Source organism: Parastagonospora nodorum, assembly GCF_000146915.1.
Source record: "Parastagonospora nodorum SN15 chromosome Unknown scaffold_8, whole genome shotgun sequence".
NCBI classification, from domain to species: domain Eukaryota; kingdom Fungi; phylum Ascomycota; class Dothideomycetes; order Pleosporales; family Phaeosphaeriaceae; genus Parastagonospora; species Parastagonospora nodorum.
Window position 1 is genome coordinate 35609 of NW_001884556.1, and position 15124 is coordinate 50732.

Sequence of the window (15124 nt, forward strand, 5' to 3'; positions counted from 1 at the left end):
AATTAGCTGAGTTGGAAAGGCGTCTTGTAAAAAGGTATGTATTGAAGATCTGAAACCTATTTTAATCGAAGAATGTACAACAGAAGCGTCCTGTTCGGAAGATAATCACTGGATGGTCACAGGCTCCCCACTCTGATTCATGAATTGAGAGAGAGAAAAACTCTCAGCTTGAACACCGGCGCTCATCACAGTTCTGGATCGTCCTGACAATGGGCACGTTTAGAAGTGGTTGGGTCCAAGAGGCACACCGAGGGCGTTCAGCAGAACCATAGTCAGCGCAACACCAAGAGTGCCCGGCGCACCGGGGTCAAGAGCGTTGTTGAATACAGTTCGCGTCTTGCAGCCAGAAGTCGGAACACCGTTGAAACGGTCTGTCAGGAAGTTGAGGACATCGCCGGTGCTGGTCGCGGCCTGGGTGAAGTGCTCGCCAAAGTTGTCGCGGACGTACTCGATCGACACGCCTGCGTTGCAGAACTGCTGCACAAGCTTGTCGGTGTCAGCGATGGGCGAGATCTCATCGTTCACAGACTTGTAGACGAAGATTGGCATCTGTGGGGTACCAGTAACACCCATGGTTGCTCCGGCCTTGATGGTACGCTCAGCGATAGGGTCTAGGTCAAAATTAGCATGATGATCATCACGAGATTTAGAAGAAGACAGATGCATGCGGCATGTGTGATATCATAGGGAGCTTGGCAGGAAAGGATATTGATTACTTACCCCTGAAAATGGCCTGTCCCTGCTTGAAGTATGTGAAGATATCCTGGCCAGCATAAGTCTTCACGTCGGCGTAGAAGCACTGTCGGCCGGCCTGGTTGAAGGCATCGGCCTTCTCCGGCACCAAGCTCTGCTGGACGAAAGCGCCGAAGTCGGGATAAGCATTACCCAAGCCCAAGAATCCAGCGGCACTGAGACCGGCAAAGAGACCCTTGTTGATGGTGTTAAAGACATTCTCGACGTTGGGGGTCACGCCACCAATGGCCATTCCGACAAAGGGGATCTCCGGGGCATATTTGGTCTGGAGCTCGGCGGCCCACTCGGAAGCAAGAGCACCGCCACTGTAACCCCACATCTGGACCTTCGCGTCGGACGAGACGCTAGTGGTAGATCCAGATGCAAGTGCTGCACGGATACCATCCAAAGTTGCGTAACCAGCTTGAAGTCCAGCGACGAAAGTAGATTTGGGGCCCTCCCAGTCTGGGGAGTTCACGATCCAACCTTGGTTGAGCGCAGCGGCCATCAGTGCTGCTTCAATACCTCCAGTTCCAGCATATGTGGTGTTGGATCCAGTCTGAAGGGTGTAGGATGGCGCGCAGTTGATCTCGCCGCCACTGTCCTCGGCAACCTGGTATGAAAGCAATTTCTTGGTGTTGGCGTTCTTTGGCACGAGCACAGTGGTGACTGTGGCTACAGGGTTGCCGAGAGAATCGGTAGTCCTGTACAGAAGCTGCCAGGCGCCCTTCAGGTTGAGAGGAATGGTTTGGAATAGCGAAAGAGCACTGGGAACTGCCCGGCTCCTCAAAATCGCTCCAGGCTTCGCAGACTCGAAACCAGCAGGTGGTGTGTAGAAGGGATCATCGGAAGGAGGAATGGGCTTGCTGCCACCTCCCAGAAGAGAACCGATCACGCCCTGAGGAGCGGCAGACGCAAGTCCAGCAAGCGCAAAGAGCGCGAATTTGATGGCGGAAGTCTTCATCTTCGGTAAGAGTCCTTGTGAATGAAGTAAACGCAAGTAATAGCTTGATCGATGGTGATGCCTGCCAGGAAAGACATCGTGACCCCTTATATACACTCGTGTTTGCTTCTTCTACCCCAGAAAATCTCAAATAAGACTTCTAAGTCGAAGTTACTCCAAGCCATCACATGGGTGGCCGTCTGGAGTTGCGTGTGAAGGAGGCCGAATGAACCAATGGAAGGGTATACCGAGGCCTTGATCTGGTTGGTCAGAGCCGGTAAGACTTTAGCAAATGTGTAAGAGTGTGCAAGATGTCTTCATGTGAGCGTCTTATAGAGCCTATGAGGCAGCTCAATGGGGCCTCGGTTGAAGTTGTGGCCGCGGCGCGCTAGGGAAGGATCAGCCATGCAGGATCATCTGAAGCGAAAGTTTAAGTGACGGAACGTGGTAACGCTAAAACTCCGCCATCCCGTTTCAATTTCAAGAAAATTACCTAGGTGGGTACACAGAGGAACACGTAGGACTGAACTTGTTTTTCCCTAATGTTGCACACCGAATGAGTGCGGTAGGTAATTATGCCTTTCTACATGGGAGGCAAGCACCATGACGACGATGATGTTACCTGAGGTGCTTTGGTGGGTGGCCCTGCATCTCAAGTTCACGGGTACCTGTACACTTGACAGCTGCACCTCGTGTTGTGCTCTGCGTACCCCGCATTGTGGAGCCGCCTCATCCGCTAGATTTCCCCAGATCCAGGGTCGGCTCAGAGAAGATCCGTTTAGCACAAAAGCAAAATGCTCGCACGGCTGTGATCAGCAGAACCAAGAATATTGCCGGCGAGTCTTCGGGATGATCGATTGGGCCAGGCTGGCCCAGCAGTTCGTTTACTTATATTTTTGGAGTCAGATATGGCATGACTCCGCGGAACAGTTACTACCATCCACGCGCCCGAAATCATGCTTTCTTCAGGCCACGAGCAAACTCGCAGAACAATCATCGATGTCCGAGGATACGCTGATGCCCTGCTGCATTTGCACTAACCTCACTGAAAGCGTTAGCATAATACTTTTCTTGCACAAGAGCTACTGCCCAGGGTTGTCCACTCCGGTCATCTAAACATCCTTGAGCTAGCTCTTGCAAGAGAATAACCTGACGATCTTTCCCAGGGGTGCGGGGGGAGTGCATGCCGCGATGTGTCAACTGTGCCTACGCATACTGCGCCTCTAACAATCACAAGGTGCTAGGTCCAGCCTTGGAAGACAAGCGCAAGCGCACGGAATGATGATGTCGGTAGAACGTGAAAGGATGCAAAACAGTTGTCGGCCACTACGCACTCCACTTCCGAAAGTCTGAGACGAACCAGCTCAAACGGCTTACAGTAGCAGTAAAAAAATCATAATGATCGAGAATATTAAGGTGGTAAAGCCGGGTCGCACTGGAATCGAAGGAGTAAGCTCTTCTGGTCATTGACGTATGGTCCAAAGTCTCCGCCGCGCATGCAGCTCGAATTATGCAATGGAGCCTTCGGCAATGATTTTGAAATAATAGAGCAGCGCCACAAAGAAAGTAATGTGATGATCGAGCGCAGTCTTGAAGCGAGAGAAGAAAAAATGGTCACCATGACGGTATAATAGAAGAGGGTCATCGGAGAGGCCGGAGAGGGAAAACCTTCGGGAAGGTTAAGAAGTCGAAGCGCATACCCCATGAAAGGTTGTATTCAACTGCCTACAGTTTCAACTGCTTCATTCAGTCATGGGCTGGCAGTGCATAGTAGCTGGCTGCTATAAAGCAGGGGACCCCAAGTGTCACGCCCAAACAAACGTCTCGAGGCACTATCCCCCTCTTGCGGCTCAGGGCAGTCGCTCTGATTGGAATCTATGCTCGATGTTGATTTTGGGAGACGAAGTCACGAATCTCCAGATCTCTGAATCCATGACTCCATTCGAAGATCACAGCCCAGCAAAGAGTCCATGGCTCGATCTCGAGGTTGTATCTTACCGCGTGCTAGACCTGGCGCTCATGCAGATCCGAGCTGAGCAAAGGTATGTAGACATGATTTGCGTTGATTTGCGTGCTGCAGGTTCTCAAATATGCTGAAAAGTGACAGGATGCAAGAGTAGATTGTCCAATGACCTGAAGTTGTACACAGGGCCTTGCCGTCGAGTTCAAAATTTATCAATGCTGTGTATAGCTACAGGCTTTGACATGTCTGAGCTCACTTTCCTCCGTGGCTGACAATCAGCATTAGTATTGCGCAACCGCTTAGGCATGTCTTCGCGAATCTCAACAGTTGACACCGACGAGAAAGTGCCAAGATTTCGATGTACACTCCCAGATCATTCGCTTATCGAGATGAGGCAGTCGCGATGAACAAGTTGAAGTGGAAAGAAAGATGCGATGGAGTTGTTAGGCGAGCCGAGAAAAGGCGACGCTTATGTCAGACCCTGGCCCGTTGGTCATCGCAATCTGAATTTGGCAATAGTCTAACCATGTGGAGACATACTTCCTGTGAAAAATGCTACCCAGCCTTTGATTCCCCGCGCACAACCAATCTGATCCCAGAGAGATTGCGTGCTCCGATGCATCTCCAAACCTGTAAAATCTCGGCATGATCTCAACCGTGCTGCATAAGCTTCCGCCATGAAAAGCTTCCGTCCGCCCAGCCGGATGCTTCGCAGTCATCGCGACTCCAATCAGACACCTCGATAATCACTCTGCGCGCTCGAAATTATGGCATCTACGGATCCGGAGAAAGTCTCTCACGATAATGCGACATCACCGGAGCCTCTTGATCATCTGCATGTGGTCAACGAAGACCGACTGCGCCGGTCGCTCTCGGCGCGACAAGTCCAAATGATAGCCATCGGCGGTACCATCGGGACTGGACTATTCCTTGGGACCGGAAAGGCTCTGGCAACAGGCGGACCTGCATCGCTACTGATCTGCTATGCCATAGTTGGGGCTATCGTCTTCATGACTATGCTGGCGCTAGGCGAGATGGCTGCTTTCGTACCAGTCGCTGGATCGTTCTGCACTTTTGCTGGACGCTATGTCGACGATTCATTCGGTTTCGCATTGACTTGGAATTACTGGTTCAATGATGCGGTATCGACTGCAGCCGATCTGGTCGCACTTCAACTGCTTGTACAGTACTGGACCGACAGCTTCCCTTGGTATGCACTCGGCATCATTGTCTGGGTGCTGATCGTCCTCGCCAACATCATTGATGTGCGCGCATACGGTGAGTTGGAGTACTGGCTCAGTCTGCTAAAAGTGGTGACCATCATCATCTTCATTATTCTCAGCATCGCAGTCAACGCCGGCGGAAACATTGGGTATGGCTATATTGGCGGCAAATTTTGGACACAAGGCGATGCGCCATTTGTTGGAGGCATCGGCGGCTTCGCGTCTGTTTTCGTGACAGCCTCGTTCGCGTACGGCGGGACAGAGTCCATCGCCATTACAGCTGGAGAGACGCGCGACCCCGCGCGAGTACTCCCGCGGGTTGTTAAGAATGTCTTTTGGCGCATCTTGTTGTTCTACATCTTGTCCGCGCTTATGATCGGCCTCAACGTCCCATACGACTATCCCGGCCTCAGCACCAAGTCCAGCCGCACATCGCCTTTCACGATTGCTTTCCAAATGGCCGGGTCGAAAGCTGCAGGCTCCTTCGTCAATGCGGTCGTTCTGACCAGTGTTGTTTCTGCCGGTTCGTTCAACTTTCTGTGGCATACTCCAGCAAAACCACTGATCGGCATTTAGGTAACCATGCTGCTCTACGCGGGATCTCGACTCCTGTATACGCTGGGCGCGAACGGCCATGCCCCAAAAGTTTTCACCAAGCTCACGCGCTATCAAGTGCCATGGGTCGCGGTCATGACTACAAGTTTAGTCTCAATTGTTTTGTTCTCGCTCTCGTTCGCCGGATCTGGTCAAGTCTGGACATGGCTGCAAAACATCGTGGGAGTCTCGAATCAACTGAGCTGGATCTGCATCGGTATCGCATCGCTGCGCTTCCGCGCCGGTCTCAAAGCTCAAGGTAAAGAGCACCTCCTACCGTTCATCAACTGGACATATCCATGGGGCCCCTGGATCTGCATTGTGCTCAACATCTTCATTGTACTGGTACAGGGCTGGACATCCTTTAGCCCGAGCTTTGGGGCCGTCGACTTCGTTAGCTTCTATGTTGAGTTGCCGGTATTTCTGCTCATGATTGTTGTGTGGAAACTACTCAAACGCACGAAGTTGCGCAAAGCGAGCGAGATGGATCTGCAGACGGATGTGTACACGAAAGAAGATATGGAGCCGGAGCAGAAGGGGTGGAAAGGCACGGGAAAGAGGATCGGAACGTGGTTATGCTTCTAGGCTTTGGTATATTGTCGTCGACCTTGATACCACTACTGTTCGGCAATGCAGTAACACTATGTATGGACTATAAGGACATTCCTTTCTCTGTTGCATAATGTAAAATGTGGGGCGCTCTCTCCAGCGTCATCTCGCGCCTTACGCCATTTCGACTAGCGTAGGCTGTCCGAAAACCAGGCGCCGCTACCTGAACCGTTTCACTCGTCTTTTCACAATTAAGACGCGTATACTCAAAGCTTTTAATTACTCAGCGGACAGGTTTTTGCTACGTTTTGGCCGTCAGCCTTGCGACTGAGCAAACACCGAAGACATGCAGGTTGATACTGCGGCGAGACAATAAGCCGATACTGCCGTGCCACAGTTGTAAGCTTTGCCTCGACCAACCAGATCCTCTTCTTGTTCTGCCAAGCTATGGTACCGCCCTTTTCAACGTCTTTGCCGCCTGTTTCAACAATTGTTCTATCTCGTTGACTCATTCTTGTAGTGGCTGAGACTGAAGCCACGCACACGGAGTCCGCGGACAGTATGACTGCTCGCATTGACGCCCGATTTCTCAGCAGAAGGATTACACACCCTGGCTGCGCAAACGTGAAAGTGCGAGCACCGAAGTGACCATCGGCTTCGTGAGCAATGTCGCACGTCTTGGGCGCAGCTGAAAAATCTGGCGCTTTTTATAAGGAGTTTCGGGTACAGATGAATATGTTCGACACTGATTCGGATACGATCGATGCAGACCAAGTCATTGAACAAATCTCAGCGTGCTAAAGACTTTGCGACTCTTCCGTCCAGCGACCTTTTGCACTCTCCGTAATACAGCCTCCACATCGCAACTTTTTGGTTCCGGAAAAGCAAGATGCTGCATGCCACGGATGTCACGGATCTACTTCAATCCAAGCCACCTCAACAAATACGAAAAGCCAAGTCATCATCTCGCGAACACAAACGACTGAGTAGAACTCTCGCAGATTTTCAGGATCTCTACGTCGCCTCTGAATTATGTCGTACCATCGTCCGGCAACTCCGAGCAATTTCACGGTCTCGAGCAGCGCCCATAACGACCATTGTCTCTCTTGGTCTGGGTAGCCTTTCCGTTGTCAAGTGCGAGAGTCGGAGAATGAAGCAACTCGTCATCCTGCTGTCGGTTCGGGACATCCTGCACAGAATTTGTGGATCGCCAATTGAGGTTTACGCTCAAGATCCTTCGTTCACCCGGTTGGACGAGTCGTTCTTGCTTAGCCTTGACATCAAAATTCTACATACATCTTCAGCCGATTCCTTGGGCGAAGCAGCATCTACCTTGTCGCCAGCGACGCTGGTCTATTCGCCCTTCCTTACGCTTGAGGTGTATGAACAATTATTGAACACATCCAAAATGCAAGTTCCTCTTATCTTCGGTGATGACTTCACCGCATTGTTGAAGAAGTGGCCAAAGCGAAGTCCGGAACAGAAGCAAGTCGAGGCGTTGATGAAGACGGGCTTGGCAAGTTACAAGCGAAGCGTGGTAGGTAACAAAGGTTTTTGGGATGACGAGGATGGAAGTTTTCCGATGGCCATATATGACGTTACAGAGAGGCAGGACAAGGCAAAGCAACTGAGAGCGAAGATTTGAGGGTGGTGGTCATTAATCATCATTCAAGCCACAAATCTGCACGTTGGAAGCTCAATAGCAAACCTGCAATCCCTGTACCATCATCATATGACAGCCAAGTCTCCTTCGTTGCTCCAAAAGCAAACAAACGGTTTATTCCGTGACCCGAGATCTTCTGGCACGCAGTGTGGCAGCTTCCGTGTGTTCAACCACGTCGACTCGTACTCCCCTGCTTCTGCTAATCTGGCAACGGCAGATTAGCGATCTTATCCAATGATAACTCTCCAGCTTTTGAAATCTTCTCCACAGTCCCAAGCCACTCTTCGACTGCTGAATCAACAGCGGCAAGCGTGCTAGATTCCGGCTCAGTATCGGCCGCTTGTGCGCCAGTGTACAAGTAATGGTACACGGCCACGGCGACATGTTGGAGTACATTGACCACGCAATCACAGCACTGACGATAAGCTAAGTGTTTTCCGCGCTAGTGTAGAAGTAGCCACTACGCGTGAGCCAAATTATTATGACTCCAGAGATCAGAGTCGGGACTTCAAGCAGGAGAGCAGCACGGTTGGTGGCACGAAGGTGGTTGATGTATGCCTGCTTTGTCTTGGGAACGGCAAAAGGAATTGACGAAAAGAAATATACCCAGTGGCCTGAGAATTCTAATTTGAGACAATAAGGCGAATGCATCCAACGAGAATATGTAGACAACAGATTAACTAAGGCCCAGTGCCAAGGAGCGCGTGGTCGGCGAAGAAATTGGCAACGAAACATCCCACACCGACCGCGAGAATACGATGAGATGTCGGGTCCTGGATAACGAGCAAGTGACAGAACAGTGCGGGGATGAGCACTGATGTTGGAAGCGGCGAGATGAATGCACACGCGTATAGGCTGAAGTTAAGGATGGCGATGGGTAGCAGGAGTACTCGGAGCACGTAAGCCCAGAATAGAGCAGTAGAGAGAAAAAAAATTCAAGATTGAGTTGATTGAAAAGAACAACGGAATTGCTTCGTGCAAATGGGCTGATTGAAGGAGAGTTGGTTGGTCTCTGATTGTTACTTGCCCGATTTTTTGCTAATGCGTTGGCAAATCCGGCAACCACTACGGATACATTTCGCGCAAGCGAATGTTTTGCCTTTCCTTCACTAAATTATGTAATCATGTTTGCTGATTAGTGATTTACAGGTTTGTGGCTATCGGTTATAATCGAGTCACTATGTTGCGGATTATCTCGCGTAACATACCAGCTGGAAAAGCATTGTAACTTAAGATAATCTCCTCGACCTGCGTGGAACCGCTGAGGATTGGTACTTTTTGCACATACATGGCTACATGGACGTGACTATGAAGCGAGCGAGGACCCGGATGTGATGTACAGATTTTGATTCATTTGGATTGTCAATTTATTAGTATGTTTCTTCGTAAGATCTATTGTCACCAGGACGGGGTATTTTGTTTCTAACATAGGAAATGCCCTTTCATGTACCACCTCTCATGACTATTACTGGGAACCGTGTGCTAAATCCAGCAGCATGGTTCCCCAATGTTGAGAGATGTCTCAGCTCCACTCAAGCAATGGCCGGTATGATGTTTGGTCAGATAGTTGGGTAGTTTAGTACATGGGGTCGCCAAAGGCCTCGATCGAGGCTGTACAGATGCCGCCTTTGCAGTATCCGGAAGGTGTGAGCCATCCCCAAAGCTCTAGTTCTTATTAGTACAGGTGTGAAGGTGTGCAGAATCGTAATGTAGGATCATATTTACCAAGCGCGTTTCCGTTGACAAAGATAGCCTCAGCTGCTCCTGCAAGAGTTGCGGAGCAAGCAGTAGTTCCCGTTAATTTATCACATGTAATCTCGAACGGCGCGGTCGCGTTGACAGTTGGGTTCGCTGAGCCATAACAGTGACCGGCATCGCACCAGCCGCTGATGGTCGTTGCGGCAGAGTACTTGTCTCCGTCAACCAACAGGGAATCGAGCGAGCCAGCCATGGTTATTGTACATTTGTGTTCCTCGTTGCATATTCCAGACACTTGTAGCCATTAGCAAAGTTATTGGACTACAGCGAGGCACTGGGGACATACTTAAGCCATAGGCAGCGCCAAGGACACCAGAGACCGTCTTGTCAATAACAGGAGGTAGCGCAGGAAGGTTCTTGAGTGATAACAGGCCAGTGCCCTGTACCGGAGCTGAGAAGGTACTAGGAAAAGCCGTGGCATATGTACGCGTGTACTCGGGTGCCTTTGTAACAGAGGGTTTGGCCATGATGGATACTGGAGATGCGGAGCCTTTTTTACCACTGAGAAGACCACCTGGCTGACCGTCCATTCCAACAAAAGAGGGAACGCCTGGCAGTGAGTTGGGAGTTGGCATCGGGGTCGACTTTAGGTCTGCAGCAGCCGGGGCTTTTGGATGGTCGAATAAAGGCGCTGCTGCTGCGAATCCGCTCGCCATGACGAAAAGAATGAAGAACTTCATAGTAAATCGCTACGTTGGCCGTGAAAAGGGATACTCGGGCGTGGATCGATGCTGCTTTGTACAATGAACGGACGGGAAGCGGAGCTACCCAAAGTGAAGTTGATGCTGCAAGTGTCGAGGGTGCTCTCTTCCATATAGAGAGGCATTGCTAGTCTATGTACAACGCCCCATGGTATCGTCTCTTTGTTTCCGATCCCGAGGCTGGAAGCATGAGATCCCTGCATGTTGGGCTGCGATTTCTGAGCACTGCTCGCCCAGCCTTGAGGTATTGCAGCATGTCCCCTGTCCTCAAATTTAGCACAGGTCCAAGCTGGCATCCATTCACCGAGCTGGCAGCAAGCGAAGCAAAGTCAGGTGAGACCAAGAAGTATGGCATGTTCTCTGAAACATGCACCCGTCCAGAATCGCGATGAAAGACACGGCACCCGGCAGTTACTCCTCTGCACAGACCTACTCGGGATGACAACCTCACGGAATAGAATTTGTATCGAGTTAGGGTGTTCTGAAGATGCCATCGGGCAACGGCAGCTGAGGCTCAATCATGGATGTTGTTCTCATCTGGCTAGAACCCGTGGTCTCGAGGCCCCTGTGGCGTAGAAATATACTTTCCGAGGTCAAATTTCGAGTGGGATAAGGTTTGCTGTCATCAACCAGCAGGACGGAAATGAGAATGCTCGGCAGGTACGGCAGATGACGTCAAAGAGGCTAGACTTTCAGTCTAATGGAGCTAAAGGTAGCGGTAGCTGTGGGGCGCGATCCTCCCGACCATCGGGACCGCTGAGCCTAGCCTTCTTACAATGATGATCGACGCGGATCGCAAACATCCCTTCCAACGATCCAGGTGACCGTTGTTCTCTGGAGAAGTAACATCATCAAGTCCATATCTCATTGTCGCGAGATGAGCCCTTGGGTGCAGTGATGTCTTTGGTTTTGGGTATCAACCATGGTAGCTCCGGAGCCCCTTAACTAAGTTCACCTTCTATTCAGCCTCCCGTCGCCCAAGTGCGAGAAGCCTGACTCCGGTATAGCTGAGGCTCGTGTTTGGAGAGTAATTATCTCATGAGCAGTGCGAGCCTGGAACCGCTCTCGACTGACTCTGCGCTCTCCCGAGCTTCCCCCTTCACTGATAGGCTGCCTGACAAGCGACATTAGGGAAGTCCCGAAAGTCCTGTCAAGTAGATATGGCATTGGTTCTAGTTTCGCATTGCTCGGACCGAACAATAACAACCAAGCCCAATTACCGGGCTTTCGGTGTAGTCTTGGTACTAAAGTTGAAAACCCGGCACCCATGATGCTTTCAATTGATGCTGGAAAAGGATGTTCAGCCGGGAAATGGCGTGTCCCATACCAACGGCAAAACTCAAAGGGAAGACCACGTTATGAATCACAGGTCTACTGATCTGCATCTGCGTATGACTATAATCAAGCTATTTGCGTTACTTTTGTGTCTTCCTAGACTCTCATCAAAAGTTGAAGCTGGCATCGAACAGTACCTCCACAGTCGACTGCAGCCGCCCACTTACAAATGCGGATCTTGAGTATAAGGTACGATGTCATGAAGACTGAAGATTATGCATTTAACTTTTATGTCTAGTCATTATGGGCAGAGAAACGCATGACTTCTTCAAACATCCATGCCTGTTCTTGTCTCTGTAACCTGAGGCAAACGACAACTCAATCTTCACGAGCGAAAATCTCTTCTTCGAGCCCATCAGTCCCATCGTCACATACCCCAAATCGATCCTCTAGAGTCATACCTGGCTTACCATCTCGGAAGCATGCTGAATTTCGTGTCGCATAATTCCGTAGTGCAGTCCAGCTCTTACACTGATGCATCTGGCCATCTCCAGATGTGCCGTCACCGTGGCCATACAACGGTGTGTTGTCAGCATTGCACATGATGTGCTGGCGGATTGCATCGAAGCAGTGATGAGCATGATGGATGGGATAATCGGGAAGAGTTTGACGGTACATGGAGAGAAAAACGGAGCGGATCACACGCTGGCAAGAGATGTCAACTACGCCCAGTTGGAATATGTCCCATGTTGATGGGATCGCATAGGCATGCACGTACAAGACAGTGAAGTTGATGATAGGCCTGCAGGAGGTACAGACCCTTTCCCGGTTTGCCGGGGACGTCCATTGAGGGTGGCCACTAGATGGCTTTGCGTTATTCGAATGAAACGGTATCCTTGAAAAGATGCTTACTTGGTTTACGGCCGCCCAGGCATGATCGATCGCAATATGGCCGTGCGCTGTGTTCATTTTCTCCCACAATTGATCCGCTTCCGTGACGTTGCGACTTCCCCATGGCGTGTCCCAGTGAAAGGCAACATAGTCGACAGGCAAAGGTTCCACTTTGGCCACGTTGTCGGCAACATTCGCATTTGTTGTAGCGATGGGCAGGCTTGTCGCAAGTGAATTGATATTGTTATGAGTAGAAGCAGAGCTGTCAAGCCGACCTGCAGCGCGTAATACGTATAATGAGACGAACAAGATGGCAATGTTGAAAAGCGTGACTACCGTAAGGGGTATGATCCAAAAGCTGCGGAACAACTTTGGGCGCGAAGTAAGGGCCTGGTCTGTTGTCCGTTCGTGCATCGGAAGAGGCTTATATCGAGGCTCCATGGTATGGATGTGGATTGGTAATTGGCGTTCGAATGCCTGGTTCATTTTCAGAAATTTGGGCAGCGATTCTGCCAATATGTCATCATACCGGCCTTCGAAGACTTTGAAGACTTATGGGCGAGAAGATCAACGGGGATGCACGATTGGCCCAGACCGTCGTTTTGGATCGTCGACTAGCCAGCCACGAACCCTATTCTTGGATCCACCTGGGCAGTCACAGCACTAAAATGGCGCTCACGGCAAAACGTTAATTCTTCACTAAAATTTCCAGAACACCATGAAACCCTGCAATTACCCTTTCGCTATATGTCAAAATGAGAAGATGTCTTGAGTTATCCGGTAATGAGAATTTTTTCTTTGTTGCGATTTTTCAAAATTATTCGGTCTTCGAGGCTAGTTCGTTCACTATGTCTACGAACCAGTTGGTAGTTGCAAATCATGGTTCTTTACGGAACTGTTGTAGCTGGCGCATTTTCGCTTCCGCATTCCGTTATTTGTAAGATGAAGCGAGTCGTTGTACGAGTCGGTAGGAAATTTGCGCTAACATGGTGTGACAGGCACAAGCCTGCAAGTTCGGTTATTATGCTGTACATCGACACCTGAGCGGCAGACCCGACCGATTTAAGTCTTTCTCGGGAAGGGTGATCATGCTTGTCCCGAATATATCTGCTGATCTGCCTGCAACGTGCGTAGCTCACTGATCGATCGTGCAACAAGCCGACGACGACGACCAACATGGGGTACACATACATCAATGTCACTTCGTGCTTTGCTGTCAGCGTGTCACTTCTAGCCCTATCGATACTCGCCGTCTCATTGAGGGTATTCATACGATGGAGGACTCAAATCAAGCCTGGACACACATTCTGGCAGACACATCTAGATGACGTACTCTGTGTCCTGGCCCTGATACCCTGTATTGGCACGACGGTTGCCCTAATCTATGGTAAGATCAACAATATATATGCAGCGAGATTAGCATTGGCTGACCATTTCCCCAGGAACGAGGAAAAGGATTATTGGGAGCCATAATTTGGCTTCCAACGCCGAGAGCTGGATGACAACAACCACACCCGACCTCGTCATTTTAGAGAAGGTGAAAATCACGTCTTCAAACATATGATAAATCTTCTAACTAGTCTCAGCTTGTGTACATCATCTTCATAATGCAGCCCCTCGCGCTCGGTTTTATGAAACTGTCTGTCCTATTCTTCTACCGCCGAATATTCAGTATTGGAAGTTTCACCACTATTTCCACAATTTTCATAATCATCACTATCGGATGGATGCTGGCATTCTTTTTCGGTTTTGTCTTTACCTGTCGACTAAACTTTTCGGCTAATTGGGGATCGCTCGCCGGCATCAGCGAACACTGTCCGTTTGGCTTTCTGCCGACCATCATCTTTACAGTCCTTGACGCCGTCCTCGACTTGTGCATTCTGATACTGCCATTGCCTTGTGTAAGTCTGTTTCGAACTTCATACTGAGGACATAATTGACTTGAGTGGAAGATATGGGCACTGAAATTACCTTCGGCTCGCAAGGCTCAGGTGTTCGGCGTGTTCTTACTCGGCGGATTCGCTCTCTCAGCGGCAACTGTTCGCATGGTCATTTGCATCAAGCAAAATACACCATCTAGTCAGTTACTCTCCACGTGCGTTCAGTCCTAAAGCCATTCTAACATCGGTGCAGATGCCGTTAGAGAAGAACTCATAATGGGCATGCCAATTTACGACATAGTAGGCATAACTTCTCATGGGCTTTTCTGGACTGTTGTCGAGGTTAATGTCGCGTTGATTGCATGCTGTCTACCCACCTTGCGACCGATACTCAGTACGGTAGCTGTCGTCACCGTTACAGCATTCTTTGGATCGATGTTCAAAGCCATTGGCTATATGTCTCGCTCAGCAAAGGTCAGCGAGGACTCGGTTACTGACGACGAAAGTTACAATGGCATTGAATTCGCAAAGGTGCCTAGCGGGAAGGAATATAGCTTTCAAACTCGCGCAGCCATGCCCAAGAATGGTACGATGAGTCCTTTTGCAAGTGACTTAAGTCTCGTTCGATTGGAGCAGAAGTTTGGGACTTTGGGGTCACTCCAGAGTTATCAATAGTTTTCCAGGTAGATATTGATAACAGCAAGCTCTAGGCCTGGCTTCATAGAGAATATCAACTGATCTATCTAAGTTGAGTGATATACTTGCCAATTACCGAGCAGGACAGCTACAACAGGCAATAAGTCAGTGAACAATGCAAAACTTGACCAGTGGGTAAATCTTGGGTGCCTCAGTACCCTTGGTAAGACAGCACGACGTAAGCTAGCTCTATAACCAACTAAGATAAAGGTTTAAGCGTCTGAGAACCTAAAGATGCCACATCTGACTTCTCCCG

The 15124-nt window shown here is 49.9% G+C and overlaps 8 protein-coding genes across 8 annotated transcripts; 5 read left to right on the forward strand and 3 right to left on the reverse strand.

Annotated features, from left to right (window-relative positions):
* Positions 1 to 219: 219 nt before the first annotated feature.
* SNOG_05468 (hypothetical protein) lies at positions 220 to 1696 on the reverse strand (the record flags this gene model as incomplete). Its single annotated transcript, XM_001795821.1, has 2 exons — positions 220 to 611; positions 721 to 1696. 2 exons carry the CDS (start codon positions 1694 to 1696, stop codon positions 220 to 222), a joined length of 1368 nt encoding a protein of 455 aa, XP_001795873.1.
* A 582-nt stretch (positions 1697 to 2278) lies between these two features.
* On the forward strand, positions 2279 to 2528 carry SNOG_05469 (hypothetical protein; the record flags this gene model as incomplete). The annotated part of the gene is given in 2 exon segments (XM_001795822.1): positions 2279 to 2339; positions 2359 to 2528. The coding sequence occupies 2 exon segments, from the start codon at positions 2279 to 2281 to the stop codon at positions 2526 to 2528; spliced, it is 231 nt and encodes a 76-aa protein (XP_001795874.1).
* A 1079-nt stretch (positions 2529 to 3607) lies between these two features.
* SNOG_05470 (hypothetical protein) lies at positions 3608 to 3795 on the forward strand (the record flags this gene model as incomplete). Its single annotated transcript, XM_001795823.1, has 2 exons — positions 3608 to 3717; positions 3783 to 3795. 2 exons carry the CDS (start codon positions 3608 to 3610, stop codon positions 3793 to 3795), a joined length of 123 nt encoding a protein of 40 aa, XP_001795875.1.
* Positions 3796 to 4405: 610 nt separating this feature from the next.
* Positions 4406 to 6040, forward strand: SNOG_05472 (hypothetical protein; the record flags this gene model as incomplete). Its single annotated transcript, XM_001795824.1, has 2 exons — positions 4406 to 5384; positions 5508 to 6040. The coding sequence occupies 2 exons, from the start codon at positions 4406 to 4408 to the stop codon at positions 6038 to 6040; spliced, it is 1512 nt and encodes a 503-aa protein (XP_001795876.1).
* A 1372-nt stretch (positions 6041 to 7412) lies between these two features.
* On the forward strand, positions 7413 to 7649 carry SNOG_05473 (hypothetical protein; the record flags this gene model as incomplete). The annotated part of the gene is made up of 1 exon (XM_001795825.1): positions 7413 to 7649. One exon carries the CDS (start codon positions 7413 to 7415, stop codon positions 7647 to 7649), a length of 237 nt encoding a protein of 78 aa, XP_001795877.1.
* Positions 7650 to 9243: 1594 nt separating this feature from the next.
* SNOG_05474 (hypothetical protein) lies at positions 9244 to 10081 on the reverse strand (the record flags this gene model as incomplete). The annotated part of the gene is made up of 3 exons (XM_001795826.1): positions 9244 to 9332; positions 9393 to 9659; positions 9712 to 10081. The coding sequence occupies 3 exons, from the start codon at positions 10079 to 10081 to the stop codon at positions 9244 to 9246; spliced, it is 726 nt and encodes a 241-aa protein (XP_001795878.1).
* A 1698-nt stretch (positions 10082 to 11779) lies between these two features.
* SNOG_05475 (hypothetical protein) lies at positions 11780 to 12778 on the reverse strand (the record flags this gene model as incomplete). Its single annotated transcript, XM_001795827.1, has 1 exon — positions 11780 to 12778. One exon carries the CDS (start codon positions 12776 to 12778, stop codon positions 11780 to 11782), a length of 999 nt encoding a protein of 332 aa, XP_001795879.1.
* Positions 12779 to 13468: 690 nt separating this feature from the next.
* SNOG_05476 (hypothetical protein) lies at positions 13469 to 14972 on the forward strand (the record flags this gene model as incomplete). Its single annotated transcript, XM_001795828.1, has 6 exons — positions 13469 to 13679; positions 13735 to 13829; positions 13879 to 14193; positions 14245 to 14371; positions 14426 to 14758; positions 14926 to 14972. 6 exons carry the CDS (start codon positions 13469 to 13471, stop codon positions 14970 to 14972), a joined length of 1128 nt encoding a protein of 375 aa, XP_001795880.1.
* Between the last annotated feature and the right edge of the window lie 152 nt (positions 14973 to 15124).